This window comes from Lepidochelys kempii, chromosome 2, assembly GCF_965140285.1.
Source record: "Lepidochelys kempii isolate rLepKem1 chromosome 2, rLepKem1.hap1, whole genome shotgun sequence".
Lineage (NCBI taxonomy): Eukaryota > Metazoa > Chordata > Testudines > Cheloniidae > Lepidochelys > Lepidochelys kempii.
This window is the reverse complement of record NC_136381.1, coordinates 192,840,889-192,858,545: the sequence shown is the minus strand read 5'-3', so window position 1 is coordinate 192,858,545 and position 17,657 is coordinate 192,840,889. Positions and strand designations below refer to the sequence as shown.

General features: G+C 42.5%; 1 protein-coding gene across 1 annotated transcript in view; it reads left to right on the top strand.

Moving 5' to 3' along the window:
* Positions 1 to 17,657, top strand: part of LOC144930175 (uncharacterized) — a 60,505-nt gene that overhangs the window by 7,585 nt on the left and 35,263 nt on the right. The window contains exons 9-14 of the mRNA XM_078851330.1: positions 521 to 556; positions 10,957 to 11,019; positions 11,202 to 11,264; positions 12,175 to 12,237; positions 13,843 to 13,905; positions 14,623 to 14,673. Of these exons, the coding sequence (XP_078707456.1) occupies positions 521 to 556; positions 10,957 to 11,019; positions 11,202 to 11,264; positions 12,175 to 12,237; positions 13,843 to 13,905; positions 14,623 to 14,673 (339 nt within the window). The remainder of the gene's footprint in view (positions 1 to 520; positions 557 to 10,956; positions 11,020 to 11,201; positions 11,265 to 12,174; positions 12,238 to 13,842; positions 13,906 to 14,622; positions 14,674 to 17,657) is intronic.

Sequence of the window (17,657 nt, the reverse complement as noted above, 5' to 3'; positions counted from 1 at the left end):
GAACCACCTCCATCTCCCAGGAAATGGAGTCAATGAACCTGCTAATGCTCAGGAATGGGCTGCTTACTGGTCCCTCCTAATCTGGACTTGAGGTTAGCTCCCAAAAGGCCTCCATGATGTTTAACAGTGTCACTATAGTCATGAAGGAAGCTAAGAAGAGCAGAGTACTTAGGGAGTAATGCAGTCCCCACTGCCTAACATGCATGGAACCAGGACTCTCCTTCTGCTGACCTTAGCATTGGGGATAGGGAATGGGGAAGTCATCCTGGAGAAGGCAGTTTAGATACTTTCCTTCTGAATTTCCTACATTTCTAATGACTGTATTTTGATAAATGTAATACTTTTGTAAAGTTTCTACCCTTAATTTACTGATATGAACACTCAGCTTCAATTTCACTTAACCAAGGTTTTTTATCTGGGAATAGCCATTTCCCCACCATTAATGTACCATGTTTGGCTCCAGGGCCATTATTTTTCATTTACTGGTCATAGTTCTGGATAAATTGCGCTTGTCTTTTAGGGTGCAGAGGGTCGGAGAGGTCCCCAGGGCTTAAAGGTCAGTGATCATTACTGGTATATCTATGTGTACATAGCTATCTCTCAAGTCTGAGCTTTTGCCTGTCTTAGAGGGGATATTTTCAGTGTGATCACAGAAACTGAACACAAGTATTTAATAATCAGGAAGTCCATTGCAAGCCTACTCAGCCTTTAGGTCCCAGGAAGCACGTGACCAGCAGTCTTTTTGATTTGGAAGGGGCAAAAATGTAAAGGAGAATCTTAGCTTTCTCTGAAATAAAAGCCTGTTTCTAGCTCATTTTCTGTGATGGTAGCCTCATCAATGTAAACTGACATCAGCTGAGGTAAGTCAGTCACTTAGGTTATAAGGAATGGGCAGCTGGGCTCATTCCTGCAACACAAGGCTGAGGGACCTGATGATTTTCTCCCTAGTCCTTACCTGAAAACACACACTACTACGTAAAATGACCCCATTAAATGTGGGGTATGTCCAAAGAATCTTTATGCCAGCCCTGTGTATAGCGATGTGATAATGGAGAACAGGAATTGGTCATGTTTGGTGTAAAGCAACAAAATGTCATCTTGCAGCCTTGCTCAACAAAGGCTTAAGTTGTCTCTGGTTTCAGAATCAAATCCAGAAAGTAGATGTCCAAATTTCCCACTGGGATATGCATGTGGAACTTCCATTTTAACTGATGAAATTTGCATATGGATAGCCAAAGTCAGAATTTTGCCTCTGTGGTGTATATAGGATAACACTGTTCAGTGGATGGTTTGTTTCTTTTAAAGCTAAACCAAGGGACTGGTGCCATTTCTATCAAATAATGGAGCTATAACCACTGCTTGATAAGAATGTGAGAATTTTCTAGCTTCTAAGGCTTACACATTTTTCAACCAGTTAAAAATTAAAAAGTTAGTGAGGGGCAATAGCTGACCACTGAGAAGAAGGGAGGCAGGCTGGTGCAGATCCATTATATTAAGCCTCCTTAAAACCAACACAAAGCTTGGCTGAAGGTTTGTGAATATCTGCACTACTGTTGACAAGGCAAGACAGAGATGAGTGATTCCTTCTATGTCTGCTTTGCCTTGGCCTGCGCGTGTGCGCGTACACAAACACACAACCAGAGTTCCCTCTTCTTCCACTTACAGAGTTACCAACAATGAGACCTGATTGGAAATTTTCCAACAAAACAGAGTTTTGTTGGAAAATGGCAATGAGTCAAACCTGAGAAGTTTTGTGACAACACTTTAGGTTAAATGAAGTTTCATTGAGTCACAAGCAGAGTTCCAACAGAACCCTGTTATTTCCTTGCCAGCTCACTTAGTGGGCTGTTGGGGACAGTTTGCCCCAGGGCCAGGGACCCCAAGGCTTCCCGTCTCCCAGTATCAGAATGAGGAGCCTGGAAACCCTGGGAGCCTTGGTTCTGATTGTGGTTTGTCTTCTAGCTCTGTGGCAGGGAGCCTGGAAGTCCTGAAAATGCAGATCTCAGGACATCCAGGCTCTTTCCTGCTGAGGTGGGAGCCTGAAAGCCCTGGGAGCCCTGGCTCCGAGCTTAGTGTGGGTTCCAGGTTCCTGCCACTGGAACCAGGAGTGTGGCAACCCAGGGAGCCTTCTGAGCCCCAGCTCAAGCCCTGGCTCTCAGGGTCTAGGGCCTGGCATTGCATCAGGGAGCCTGGAAGCAGTAAAAGCCCTGACTTGAGCTGTGGCTCTCAGGGTTCCAGACTCCCAGCCACAGAGCAAGACACCTGGGCCAGCTGGTTCCCCAGGATGCCTGACTTTTGGGTCAGCTTGCTGCCCAAGCTGTGGGAGCTGGGGAGCCAGCTGGCCTGGGAGTTTGGAAGCCCTCTGGGCCCTGTGGTCTGCCCTGGAGCTGGGGGGCACTGGAATCTGGGAAGCATATTTGATTTTGGAAAGACTGTGTTTTCAAAATGGAAATGTTTGGACTCTCCAGTTAGCAGGAAATTTTGAAATGGCAGAATTTCCCCATGAACTGAGAATTCCAAATTTCATCCAGCTCTGAGCATCCGCAACACATGAGCTGCTTCTGGCGCTCACAAAAATAACACACAGGATTGAAGCCGGCCCAGGAAGAGAAATTCCAAGTGCTGGAATGCTGATGGTCTTGATTAGGGATAGTAGATATGCATCTGAGACACAGAAATATAAGACAGGACTGGACCACCTGGGTCACTAAGTCCAGTCCCCTGCTATCATAGATGACCCATCATACAATCCCATTTGTAAATTTATCAAGCTTCATCTTAAAGCTGGGTAGGTTGTTTGACCCCACTACTTCTATTGGAGGGTTGTTCCAGAACCTCATTCCTCTGATGGTTAGAAACCTTTTTGTAATTTCCAGCCTAAATTGATTCAGGGCAAGTTTATAATAATTTGTTCTCCAAACTGGTTGTTAGTTTTAAATGAAGTTGCCTTAAAAACAAACAAACAAAAATAGCCCCCCCCCCCAAATCAAAAGCTGTGCTTTGATTGCAAGTAGAACTAGCAAATCAGCTCCAAGATATTAAAATACAGAATTCTGTGAATTACAGTGGACAGAGAATTCCAGGAACTAGTGGAATTTATGGGAAAAATTAACTTCCAAACTATTGGGCCCAGATCTGTTACAGGAATAGATTGAACACAATTGTACTACAGTAATTACTACTGATTGGAGGTGCCAGGAAAGAACCTTAAAGCACAATCTGAAAAAAATGAATCTCCCTTATAAAACCATTAGCAGTTTAACCCCTGCGATGCAACAAAGAAGAGAAACACTGTAGAGAGATTTAATTGATGACATTTCTGTCTCCATTCTATTGCTGGTTAAGTTTTAGGTAGTGTTCTTGAAAAAGAATTGTTTATCTCAGGAGTCACTTCAACCATGCAGTTACCAAAGAAAATCTGAAAGCAGATGGATCTAATAAATGAGCTGGCAAAAGTAAAATAACACTAAAGAAATTCAAGAAGGTTCTATGATTTTAAAAGCAGGGAAACAAACCCTCCCCATGGCACCTTAAGAAAATATAGTGGGACTGTGATGATGTTTATAAACCAGGACTTTGCTTATTCTGCTTGCATGTTATATCCTTTTGCCCTACCCGTCTTCTGTCTTGTCTGCTTAGGTTTTATGCTCTTAAGGGCAGAGACCATATTACTCTGTAGAGCACCTAGCACAGTAAGGTCCTGTTCTTGGTTGACCTCTACGTGCTCCTTCAGTGCAAATAATGATGTTAGTGATGTGTGACCAGTCACTTCGTAAACTATACTGCCTCAATAGGCATGTCTTAATGTAATTCTTCATATGTTTTGGATAATATTAATTTTTCTGATTTTTCATTTCTCCTTTTACTAGTCTGCATCTTTCTCTAGATCTCACCAAGCAATTTCCCAGAGCTGTTCGCTTGTTTGTCTTAACAAAAATTAAATGTAGAGAAGCTTTGCGCTTTTGCCTCTGGCTCTATGGCACTATCTTTAGGCTAAGATTGTGCCTTTAGGGCCCTGCTCTACACTGCAGGAGAGAGCAGAGCACCACCACCTTATTGAATACATGATGCTATACATGGCTGCTATCTCTTACAAAATGGTAAGAGACAGGTTCTTTCCTGATTTACACCTTGTGCAATCCCCTTCATTCCAATTCATGCAGATGTGGTTCCAGTGATTAAGAACTGCATGGGGGTGGGTTTGGTGTAGTAGTGCAGTTAGCACACTTCCAGTCACTAGGCTCAAGTAGCAATTGTGGTACAGCTGTTCCACAGCAGTGTAGCTTTTCTTCAGGTTGGGTGTATGTGTGTGTGGAGTTAGCCCCTCAGAAATCCATTGCCGTTCCCCTGGAAATAGCTGCTGAGTTTTACACGAGTTTGTCACGTTTCCCCCCATATGCACAGGATAGGCACTGAAATGCTTACTTGCTTCTTATTCTGGCAGCATTTCCATTAGGGAGCATGAGAAAGGTCTAAGGGCTGCCGGGTTTCTCAAACATAAGCAAAATAATGCTGTGAATAAATTTAAATTGAGTGCCAAGCACAAAGAGGAACTTAATAAATAACAATAGCATCCAAAATTGAATAAAACATTAATTTATGCAAAGAAAATGTAGGCTACAGAAGAGTCCCTTCAATGGCATAACACTGTCTTCAGCCAACCAGTCTTTGAATAGATATACAGTCCTACTGAGTTTTTGTCCTTCTGCACTTCCCAGTAGCTTATGGGGTCTCTTTGTTGGTGGAGGTGGATCTCATGCACTGATCTTTGGCTTGCTATGAGCTGTTGTGAGGCATCGCGAGTTTGTGACATCAGGGGCAGTCTGATTCAAATTCAGTATCCAGGGGAACATGACAGCTGCAGTCTGGTTTCCAGGTGACCCCTCAGATAGTGCCTTTTATCACATTCCTACTTCACAACTTGCCGTGTGAGTTTATATCTAAATATGAAACCTCTGTCTCATTGGCTTCCTGGCCAGGAACCCCCGAGGCTGGAATCCGTTACAAGCATTTTGGCTTTTGATGCTGTGTGGCAATGGTATCCAAGAGACTGAATGTCAGCTGAGGGTAGCCAGAGTCCAGCATCCCTCACCCTCAGCATGTACCCCTGGCAGGGTAGGTTGGAGGGAGTGGCACAGGAGATGATTATGGTAGCTCTGCACCGTTTGGGAGCTGCTGTATGCCAGGGACCCAATTCCGGATCCAGCCACTGTCCAGCCCTTTTTCACTACCAGAGTTGAATCTGATCCTATGTGTTTATGACCGTTCTTGGGGCACCCAGAACTGTGAGACACCTTGATAGCTCCTGCCTCCGCCATGAGGGGAGTCTTTCTTGTGCCTGGCTGGATGTCAGCTCTGTAATAGCACCAGTCCTTCAGCCACTCCAGAGCTTTCCTCTGGGCTATGCCAGCTCTGTCTTCACTTTGTAGGTTAAAAGTAGGTGCACCCCAGTCCCTAAGTCCTTTTGAATCATTCCCCTGGATATCCAGCCCCTGACACTGGCTACTCTCAGAAATCCCAGATCTTCTGATCCCAGAGGCACAGTGTCCCTAGTGTACCAGTGTTACCTTAAATTACTACTCCTGTAAACTACACAGCACTTATGAGCACTTATAATGAAACAAAAATAGGTCTATTTAAGAAGGGTAAAGACTTAACTAGAAACGAGAGACAGTGATGGAAATGGCTACAATACAAAACAAAATCATAACCTGACTCTACCTTTATTAATTGTTACCTTTCCTATCTAATAGAGTAGGCTTTCCCCTGCCCCCGCCTCCCAGAGTTCAATCTGTTGCAGAGCTGGCTGGTTCCACAAGAAGCAGGCTCCAACATTCACAAAAACATCCCAGCTCCACACGGGGTTTTCCTCAGTGAATGGATACAGACTGCTTCTCCCTCTCATGTTACACTGAAAAAAGCCTTTTGTTTCTATTCACGGACAGGGCAAAGGCCTGTCTTGTTATAATGGTTTTTTTTTTTTTACCGTTAAGAGGTTTTGATGCTTTGCCTCTGATGATTTTGCACGTCTTAGTATTGTGAAAGGCTAAACAATAGAGCTTTGCATTGCATCACCAGCTAAACAGGACGGGATGACAGCTCCAATGGGGCCATCACTCAGCTACACTATCCCCTGGTGACTAACTTTTACTCCAAGTCTCTAAAGCATATTTTCAATATAAATACAGTATTCCTTAAATATTACCCACACACATATCTTGCAATGATTATAAATCTTGACAAGTTTCAAGCCTTCTGTAGTTACCTAACATGTTTTGCTTTATGGATAAATATTCTGCAAGATGTGCTTGGTGTAGTGAGTTTGTCAGGTCTGAGGTGAGAGTTGTTTGCTAAGAAAAGGGGGTCTCTGTGCCACAGTATTCCCTTCTTTTCATTTTCAGGGTCAATTTTTTGCTCTACATTACTCTTTTTTTCTCCTTGATTCTGGGGTCTCCTATCTTTTCTGGCTTCTAAGCCCTTTTCCCTTGTTGTGTTTAAGGCTCCTCTGTCTGTCTTTCATGATCTTTCCACTGTACCTACTGATATGGTCACTTACCTACCTACAATGCATCCTGAGGCTGCTCACTTAATCGGTTGTACCTTTCATTTTGTCACTGGTCTTTGCTACTGCTCCTGCCACCACCCCTCATCTGAGTTCATTCACTTGCATTTTCTATTTCCGTCCATCTTGTTTGCCTACCCACTAAGGCTACGTCTACACTGCAGTCGGAGGTGTGACTGTCGCATGGGCAGACATACCTGAGCTAGCTTTGATCTGAATAACGTGGGCAGCAGTACAAGCTGTACAAACCCACTCAGGATCCTGGGATGTACTTGAGTGGCTAGCCCATGCTGCTGCGGCTTCACTGCTATTGTTATTCAAGCTAGGCCAGAATGTCTACTTGTACTGCAGTCAGACCTCAGACTGTAGCACAAGTCTTAGGAAACATCTTCACTGTGATAAAAGACCCATAGGACAGACATGGCTAGCCCAGGTCAACTGTCTCAGGCTGGGGCTGTGGGGCCATAAAATTGCAGTGTAGATGTTTTGGCTGGGGTTGGAACCCTGGCTCTGGGACTCCTCCCCCTTGGCGGGTCTGAGATCTGTGCTCCAGCCCAGGCCTGAATGTTCATACTACAATTTGATAGCCCATCAGCCTGAGCACCTGTGAGCCCAAGTCAGCTCATCCAGGCCAACTGTGAGTCTTTTATTGCAGTGTTGACATATCCTAAGAGTCTAATCCAAAATCCATTGAACTCAGCGAGAGTCTTTCCACTGGCTTCATTGGGCTTTGAATCAGGCCCTACTTTCTAAAGGATTAGGCCTAATCATAGAGTCATAGAATATTAGGGTTGGAAGAGACTCAGGAAGTCATCTAGTCCAATCCCCTGCTCAAAGCAGAACCAACACCAACTAAATCATCCCAGCCAAGTCTTTGTAAAGCCAGGCCTTAAAAACCTGTAAGGATGGAGATTCTACCACCTTCCTAGGTAACTCATTCCAGTGCTTCACTACCCCCTCGCGAAATAGTGTTTCCTAATATCCAACCTAGACCTCCCACACTGCAACTTGAGACCATTGCTCCTTGTTCTGTCATCTGGTACCACTGAGAACAGCCTAGCTCCATCCTCTTTGGAACCTCCCTTCAGGTAATTGAAGGCTGCTATCAAATCCTCTGTCACTCTTCCTCTCTGCAGACTAAATAGCCCCAGTTCCCTCAGCCTCTTCAGGGTTGTGAGTTCAATCCTTGAGGGGGCCGTTTAAGGATCTGGGGCAAAAATTGGGGATTGGCCCTGCTTTGAGCAGGGGTTTGGACTAGATGACCTTCTGAGGTCCCTTCCAACCCTGATATTCTACGATTCTAAGTCATGTGCCCCAGCCCCCTAATCATTTTTATTGTCCTGCACTGGACTGTCTCCAATTTGTCCACATCCCTTCTGTAGTGTGGGAACCAAAATTGGACCTTAAGGCAGGTTACAAGAATGATCAACTGTCACTCAGCTACCCTTTCCCTCAGACAGCCTTAAAAAGACAGAGCTTTAATCTTATGCCTTATTTAAGAAGTTTTGGATTTAAAGCCTGCTGTATCTTGTGACTTTCTATTGAACACATTACAGTGGTATCTGGGGGCTTCCTTGGAAAGGATAAGACATTTTCAGAATTGATCTACTGTTCCTGTGACAAATGCTTAATTTAAAATGTTGCAGAAAGACTGGGTATTTAAAATGAAATATTACACATTAGTATTGCTGCCTCTGAATTTCCTTTATATAGAATTCCCCTTTAGTCTCTTTCTTAATCACTGCCTTTGGTGTCAATAAACCTTGTCTTAGGTCTTTTCTACTTGGTGTGGCTGTGTGGTGTGCTGTCCTGGGGGTGTGAATTGTAGAGCTCTTGCGCTTTAAATGCCAATTTGTAAACCCTACTGGTGCAAACTAAAGGATACCTAGTTTGCATTGATGTAGTCCTGTTACAAACAGAAAATTACATTCTTTCCTGGTGCCCCTTTTTGGGGGGTGGGGGTGGAGGGGGAGGTGTCACTGCAGGAAATCTAAGTGATTTAAGACTGCATCTTGCTCTAGGGCTTCAGCCAAAAAGTAATAATTGATGTTCTGTGAGATTAACAGGTCAGTTTTAAGACCATTACAAATCACAGCTTTAGAGAATGGAGCAGGGGATGAGGGGTGTTGTCATTTGTCTGGCTGTACTATGTGGTATGTGGTGCTAGTAAGCAATGGAGTTCTAATGTGGTTGTCAGAGAAAATGTTGACCTTTCTTCATAAAATCATTGGGTGCAGAAACGGACAAGTCCTTTTAGGGCAGTTGTCCCTAATGCACAGCCATCCCTTCAGAAAGTCAGGGGGCAAAGCTGGGCCCACAACTGAGAACTTTGCACACGAATTACAATGGTGTCAATTCCTCTTAATTACTTACATCCCAGCTTTTCAAAATAGAATAGCCCTCTGCGTGAATTAATGGGCATCCAGGGCTAAGGCCTCTGCCCGGACTGAAAGCTTCCAGCAATAGTGGAGATGCTCCTTGCTTGCTATTGCAATTGTAGGGTAGCAGCAGCCCTCTGACCATCTGTGTGCTGGGATGCAGAGAACACAGCTCCACAGCACACTAGTGCAGGGGGACCCACATGCTGTTCCCAGCAAGCAGAATCGCCTGGCCTCTACTGCATCTAGTGTCTTCAGCAGCCCTTCTTTAGACCACAGGATTTGGCTCTCGAAATAAACAGCATAGGAAAGTTTTGCTCCTACTAGATCAGGCAGCCTGGAGGATTTTGTGTTTAAAACAGACAAACAAACAAAAAACCAATGCCGTTCAAATGAAGACAGATATTAGTGTTTTGTGATCCAGGCTGACAAAACTTCTGATGTCTTTTAATTGCACAGAGAGGGCCAAAACGGCACTCACTAATGTCCATGCAGTTTTATGATTTTTAATGGCTTCTAAGAGGTGCTAAACCGACAGCACTAGAGTTAAAGTGGTACAAAAAAATAAAGTACTTTGCCATCCAGCAGCAACATGGCACTTTTTCACTATTTTCTGAAAAGGAAAACGTTTTGGAGTTTCACCTCCAATCAGCTTCTGTGTTCCATGAAAACAAAAAAGGCAGACTTTAAATACTTTGTGACCATGACTTTTTGATTACAAGAAGTACAAAAGGCAGCCATTCTGAGACAGCGATAACCAGTGGGCAGAAAGACAGTAAGTCTGCTAGAGCCTAGGAGAAGATGTGTGCATTGTTCACATGAACAACACTACTAGTTTTAGGTAAGGTTGCAAAGGAAAAGAGATAGTGTTAAGGAAGAAAAGAGAAATAAAGAAAAAAGGGAAACACATAAGAAAAAGAGAGAGTTATCTCTGGGCCTGATCCAAAGCCCATTGAAGTCAGTAGAAAGACTCCCATTGATTTCAATGGGCTTTGGGTCCAACTCCAGTGTGCCTTTTCTCATACAAGGCAGCCTTGTATGAGAAAATCATGCATACAGCAAAATATAGAGGGGGACACATTTTTCTACAGCTGGCATTGTATCAGATGCCCAATGTTGCAGTATCTTAACTTTGTCTACCACTAGGTTTGTTCAGATCCACGTGTTTTTTTTTTCCTTTGATTTCCTTCCCAGTTCAGTCATAGTATGAAGAATTCTTCAGAACTGTGGAGTATAGTATTTTAAATCCAATTTTTCCCAAGACTTGTTTTTTTTGGAATTGCCTGAGTTCCACAGAATCCTTGGACATATGTTTATAATTTCCCCAATGAAAGACCACTTCCAGTATTCTCCAGAACTGCTTAGATCTAACCCATATACTTGACTCAGTCCAACAGAGACAATATGAAGAGATCTTTCTTATGGATATCAGTTGAACTGACTCATGTGCAGATGCCAGCTTTATGTGAGTGACACTCCACTGCTGATCTTAAAAACTAACAACTTAATTTTTCCACAGAGATTTGGGATGCAGCTTTCTGAGCAACTGGAATTAAACTGGGAGGCATATACCGGTGCCCACCTTTGGGAAAACTCTCAGTGCTGGGCTAGATTCTGAACAGTCCAATAGAGGTGTGCATGTGGAGGGGGAAGAAGACTCAAGAAACTCTCCACACCCTTGTTGCCTCTATGCTGTGGCTAGTGATAATTCTTGCACTGACTGAGTGGGCTGCACTAGATTAGTGCTGACATTGGCCTGTTGAAACGAATTCATCACCATGTGAAACAAATACAACTAGCCTTTCCTACTCCCTCTCCTCCATCCATCTCAGACCCCAAAACAAGAAAAAGGCTACCTGGCCCACTCTCTTTTCAGCTGATGTTTCTTCAGTGGTGGTTGCTGCTTGCAAATCACTGTAGCTTTCTGTAAATGGCAGTAATATTGCTTGATCAGTTTATTTGTAGATGTAAACGTGTCATGAAGTAAAGTGTGTTTTTTTTCTCACTTTCTGGCAGGGTGGGCAAGGAGATCGTGGGGAACCAGGTTATCCAGGAGATCCTGGCCTACGAGGCTCACAGGTAGCAGAAAGAAAGTCTGAGTTATTTTACATGACATGTATGGAGAAAGCATGCCATTAGGTTCAATTTTCTATTTTCCTTTTGGAATATTTTGTTCATACCGATTTCAAATATCTTGGGTGAAATTCTGCCCTGGCACGTTAGCAACTTTATAATTTTTTTAAAACTCCTTTATCCACCAGGGTCTAAGAGGACCACAGGGGGTCAGAGGCCCTCCTGGACCACGAGGCATACCAGGCCCTCAGGTTAGTTTTAAAGAATATATCCTTATTTTGCACCTTATGCTTGTCTACTTCTCGACAGTGTGTTTTTTCAAAATTATATTTGGATCTTTATAAATAAGATCTATGTAAGTGGAGGATTTTTTCATTCTAAAGCTTAGTAATGAACATCCAAATGAGAGAGTTACACTAGTCATTGTAGACCTTGATAATATGGTGCCAAAATAATGGACTTGAAAGTAAATGTTGGTTTGTAAATCAGGAGAGAAGAGAAACTTTGTGTTACTGAGCTCTTTCATGGTTACAGTGAAAACGCTTAGGTCCAGATTCTGCTCTCAGTTATACTGGTGTATACTGGAGTAACTCCATTGCTTGCTCTGGGCGTATACCAGTGTAACTAAACCCTTTTAGTTAGTAAGAGATTTCATTTGGGAGTGGCTACAGGGACTTGCCCATGAGATTCAAGCCTGGGATCTGATGAAAGAACAGGGGACAGCATAGATGCTGTGGGCGGAATTCTGTTTTCGCTTACACTGGTGTAACACCATTGACTTCAACAGAATTACTGTGGTGTTACACCAGTGTAACTCAGTCAGGATCTGGACAAATATATCAAGATTTAGGCATAAACTTCAATTGTGTGATGAGACTCTTGCTTTCAGATCCAGTTACTTTGTGTATATATAGTCTCTATGATGCTTTAACAAATAATATCTTGGGAATATTGGAAATCTCAAAGAGTTTACATGGAAAAGAGAAAAGAATTTGCATGGCTGTCTTGCACATCACTATTACTGTGGTTCCTGAAAGCTTTGAGAAATGCCAGTAGATAGGCCAAATGTAATGAATACTTCTAGAGTCATTCCAAGCTCTGGTGAACATTAGCCATTATCTTTTTTCTAATGCATCCTTTAATTTGTGTTTCTGATTGTAGGCTAATCCAGGAGCCCCAGGTGCAGGAGGCTCTCCTGGGAATCCAGGGCCTAGAGGACCACAGGTAAGCATTTTAAGAAGTACATTGTACTTCTGCAGCACCTTTCATTCAATGATATCATTGCACTTTACAAACACAAAACCCCTCTTATATAGGTAAGTATTAGTATAGTTTACATATGGATAAATATGGGCAGCAAAGCTTAGGTCCAGTGTATTTAGGCACTTTAACTCTCTGATTCAATGGGAGTTAGGTACCTAAATATCTTTGAGGATCAGGACCTAAGTGACTTATTCGAGGTTGCCCAATCAGTGGCAGAGCTACAGTAGGATGATACATGTGGAACCTGACTTCCCATTTCTTGTTCTAACTACTAGATGCCTTGGTTCCCATCCTAGATCAATCATCATAGAGTGATCCTGGCCTGGGTCACTCACAAAAAGCTCCTGCATGCTAGGGTGCAGGTGTAACCCATAGATGAGTGTGTTACAGTTCCCCCTCTGCCCAATCTGCAGAGGATATGTGTCCATTACAACCCCAACAAGAAATCCTTGGCTCTTTAGCTCAAGTTGTAGCAGTTTATGGTTTTACAGCTGGAGGTCCTTGGATCAATCCTTTTTGTGTCAAGCAAGACAGTGGCCATCACATTGGAATCCACCAAGCATGCGTACTGTGGGGATGATTAGGTCAAGAGGATGTTAGACGAAAAGGATTGAAATCCACATTTTTAGTCTGATATCACATTAGGAGGTTTTGATTTATGGTTTGTTTCTTTGTAAGACTTTTTAGCCCCTCCTTTCTTTTCATTGAATTACCTGTGGTTATGTCTTTGATATGCAGTCTAAATCTATTAAAGAAAAGCAACAGTATCCTGTATACATGGTGTTTCATCCAAGCATTTCAAAGTACTTTACCAATATTACTTAGCTCAGCCTCCCAACTTCTCTGAAGTAGGTATTGTTAAACTCACTTTTTACAGAGATACACTGCGGTTAAGAGAGTGGGAGTGAGAAGACCAAAGCTGGGAATAGAACCTAGAAATTTTAACTCCCTGTCTCCAGCCTGTAGCCACCAGATAATGCTGCTTCCTACTAGAATCAGTCACCATCTAAGAAGTGCTGTGCCACACTCAGTCTCCTCAGTCTGGCTTTGTTATTTAGTTGGTGTGGTTCTTGCTGGAATAAACTGCGTCATGAGATAGTGGAAAGCATAAGGAATCCAACTAGAACCAAGAACATAGCTAAGAGCATACTTCACATTGACAAGCTGAATAATTCAATTCACTCTGACATTACTTGTGTTTCATGCCAGTAGAGTTCCAGTCAGGTTCCTATTGTGATTGGTATATTTCGCTGGCCTTATTCAGGCAGTACTGCCACTGGTAACAATGGGAGTTTTGCCAGAGTAAGGCCTGTGGGATTTGGCTGCATGTGTGCACACAGCGTTGTCTGACTCGATCTGTGCCTTCCAGTTCCTATGAGAAGAAGCCCCCATAAAAGCTTTGAGTCTGGTCTGCTATTGAACTTTTACTATTTACATCTTTTAATCTGCAGAAAATGCAAGCGCAACTCTTACCCCAGTGACTAACGCCTTTGTACTAAAACCAAAATACTCCCTGGTAAGCCAAATATAAAAAGTGTAATCTCTTTTGTATTTAAATTGTAATAGGGTGAACCTGGAGATCCTGGTGAGACGAGTCTGCTTGGACCCACTGGCCCAAGGGGCATGCCTGTAAGTCTTGCTCTTCCTATTCGGGTTCTCTGTGTTAACTGCTGGGAGTTGTGAGGCCTTGCAGTTCTCATTTTCTTTTTCATTCTATTTTTGTCCATTTAGGATTTTTTAAAATCTTTTTGCTCAGTTTTCAGTCTTCTCACTAATGTCACAGCCTTCTTGGCTGGGTTATGCTGGAGGTCGGGCTAGATGATCATCAGTGGGGTGTTCTCGTCTTAGTGTCTGTGTATCTTTATTTTGTTGCAAGGAAGATACTTGCGCTTTTTCAGCCACCCATCAGACAGAAGTGCAGAACAACTTATTCTCATCTTCAAGCAACTATCTTACAATCATATTTATTTATTTGGTATGGAGTCCAGGCAAATGAATATGCCAGTCAAGATGCAATCTCTGTATCCTTCTCTCCTTTCAAGACTTCCAGGGAAAAATTCTCCTCTCATTGTGGATTGGAGAGAAGAATTTTGCCCTAGGGAGAGAGAAAATATAAGTGAGGTGCCCTGTAGATTGGAGAGAAGGATATTAGCCTTAGGCTGTATCTTCTCTTGGTGGCTTTTGCCATAGCTGCTAGACTGTGTCTGTGACACCCTCCACTACATAATCAGCCATAGCTTCTAAGGTCCCAAAATCATGAGTGCTCCTTTAGGCCAATGGAATATTGAATTTACAGCTAATTCTACATTTGAAACTAACCGACAGTATCTTTTCCAACCTGTGCAGGGCCCAGATGGCAATAATGGATATGGTCCTGCAGGAAGCAAAGGAGCAAAGGTGAGATCAAGCAGAGGTCTTTGTCATGGAATGTCACGCCTAATAAGATACCAGTCATTTCTTTGTCGTGACAAAGGAAATTTCGGACCCTGTCCGAGTCCCTCCCCAGAATGCGAGAGGCTAATCCCATCCCCAGTTATGTGTACCTGTATATCAGGCTTTCTGAATTTGGAGCTGCAGCAGTGGTAGTTACCTCCACTTCTGGCATAGTGGCTCCTAGGACATCCCCATGTACTTATGCTCAGCAAGGAAGAGCTAGGGACCATCTAGCCCTAAGTTAATATTTATTTACAAAAATAATTAAATAATCTCTTCTAAAAATATAGAAACTATTTACAATAAAAGATCTAAAGTAAGGGCCAGATCCAAAGTTGATAGAATTCTGCGTAGCTCCATTGGAATCAATGGATAACTCCTCTGCACTAGTTGAGGATCTGGCCCGCTAATCTGTGAACTTCTCCCCAGATATTTGTATTTAGTAGTTGTTTTTTTGTTTTGTTTTGGGTGTGGAGACAGGAAGGGGGAAATTTGAGCAAAAACAGCTTGTGACACGCTCTCGCTCAATTCCCTTTCCTGAGTACATGGAGAGATAGCAATGATTTGCTAACAAAAAATGTGTAACACATTGCAGGGACCCATTTGAAAAATAATCTGACCATAACATTTTACAACAATACTAATTCAAAATAAATAAAAATCCTATAATATTCATTCCAATCATTATGCATATTTATTGATTGGAATAAACAGAAAACCCTGCATACAACAAAGGATGATAAAAGATTTCTGGACACCATCCAGTGAAAACTGGCTTTAAGAAATAAGAAAGTCTATCAACAGACAATATTATAATAATATTTTCCAAAAATAAATCTGAGGGGAATAGATGAGTGTCAATCTCAGAACTTGCTCCACTGCATCTGCTTTCTTCTCTGTAAATTTTTTCTCTAGTTAATCCCCAACAACTGTTCTACATAAAGGTCATACCAAAAAAAAAAAAAAAAGAAATAAAAGGAAGGACAAAGGTTGGGAAGGAAGTTTTTGAAAAATATAGAAAGAACCGGCAAGCATACCCATGTTAGCTGTTAATATTGATACACATCACATTCAATGTTAGATAGTGTGTTGTGCACAAACACCATCCTGAATCTTCTCAGTCTTGATCTAAGCATGCATTAATAATTCCTTTTAGTTCCTATGTAAACAAATGGCATACCAGGTGCCATCTTCCTGGTATCTTTTCTTCTTAGCAAAGTTTCCTAACCCCGACCCTCTCTCTCTTTCCCCACCCTGAGTCTTTTCTTTCATTAAGAGAAAGAAAACTCCTTCATAATTTTATGCTAGGCATACTTCAACTAAATAATTATCTGTTTTTACCAGTCTGCTGCAGTTAGCCTGAGCTTTCTTAAGGCTGATAATGACAGCTCCAATAGAAATTGTTCCCTGGAAGTTCTGAACACATTTCTATTGGTTAAATCACTTAACTCCTTGATAGCTACCTTGGGCTTTGTCTATATGAGCATCTCTCTTGTTGAACTGAAATCTGTTTAAAAAAGATTTAAACTGGTTCAAAACCTTATGTGGACATGCTTATTGCAATTTAGCTTTACTCAGTAATATAGCAACCTGCTTGGAGGGAGGAGCATGGGTTGCAGGAGGGAAGAGTTTGGAGGAGGCACTGGAAGTCAGTTGCTGTGCTCATGGCATGAATTCTAGCTGCCGTTGCAATATCACTGTCAACAGTTCTCTTCATAAAGAGTCAGTGTAGTTTTACAAGCATGGATTCCTTTCATGTTATTACCCAGCATGCTGTACATGAAACAAGAAATAAAGGAATTGCCAGACTGGATCAGACCCAAGGTCCATCTAGTCCAGTGTCCTATCCCTGCCTGTGACCAGCACCAAATGTTGGGGATTGGTCCTGCTTTGAGCAGGGGGTTGGACTAGATGACCTCCTGAGGTCCCGTCCAACCCTGATATTCTATGATTCTATGAAATGCTCCATAGGAAGGTTTAAGCCAGGGGCTCTCAAACTGGGGATTGGGACCCCTCGGGGGTCACAGAGCTATACATGGGGGATCGTGAGCTGTCAGCATCCACCCCAAATCCTGCTTTGCCTCCAGCATTTATAATGGTATTAAATATATAAAAACGTAATTTATAAGGGGGGATTGCACTCAGAGGCATGCTATGTGAAATGGGTCACCGGTAAAAAAAAAAAGTTTCAGAACCACTGGTTTAAACCCTGTAGTAGGCAGAAGTGAGGTAATCTGCCCAAACATCTTATCCTTCTCTCTAAGTGCTAGAGATTAGTTCTGAAGCATGAGGTTTAATATCCCTTGCAAAAATGTTATTAAATATGTTAACTCTGGATATTCTTGTTACCAGTGTAAATATCCAGTTGCTTTTTGAACAGTTCTTGCCCTCAACAACTTCCTGCGGCCATGAGTTCCACAGCAGAAGGGGGAGCCAGGGCTCCATTCACTCCCTAGCCTTTCCCACCATTTGGGAGAGTAAATGGATAGCAATCTGCCTAATCGCTAGGTGAGCTTGGCCAGTTCTGAGCCTTATATGAGCCATACAAGGTTCCTTATTTCCCTTCTCCCTCATGGTGTGCCTGGCCAAAGCTGAGTCAGAATCTAATCCAAAAAAAGTTGGGATCCTCCTAACAACAAAGGGAACACTTAACAACAACAACAAAGGGATGACTTAAATATAGTCCTCTACAAAGGTTACTATAAATTGTATAGGTTCACTAGCTAACTTACACTTCATTAAATGCAATGTCTTAGGAAAACAAACCTACCATGCAAATGGAAATAAATCATTTGTGGTAGAATCATGTTTGAAGGATCTCTTGGGCAACCCCCCATTTTGATGGTTGTGTGAGAACAATCACTGTGTCCCGATTCATAAGGGAGAGCTTCCTAAATCAGACACGTGCATGGGACAATCTTACAAAGACACAGAGTGAATTCTGCTAG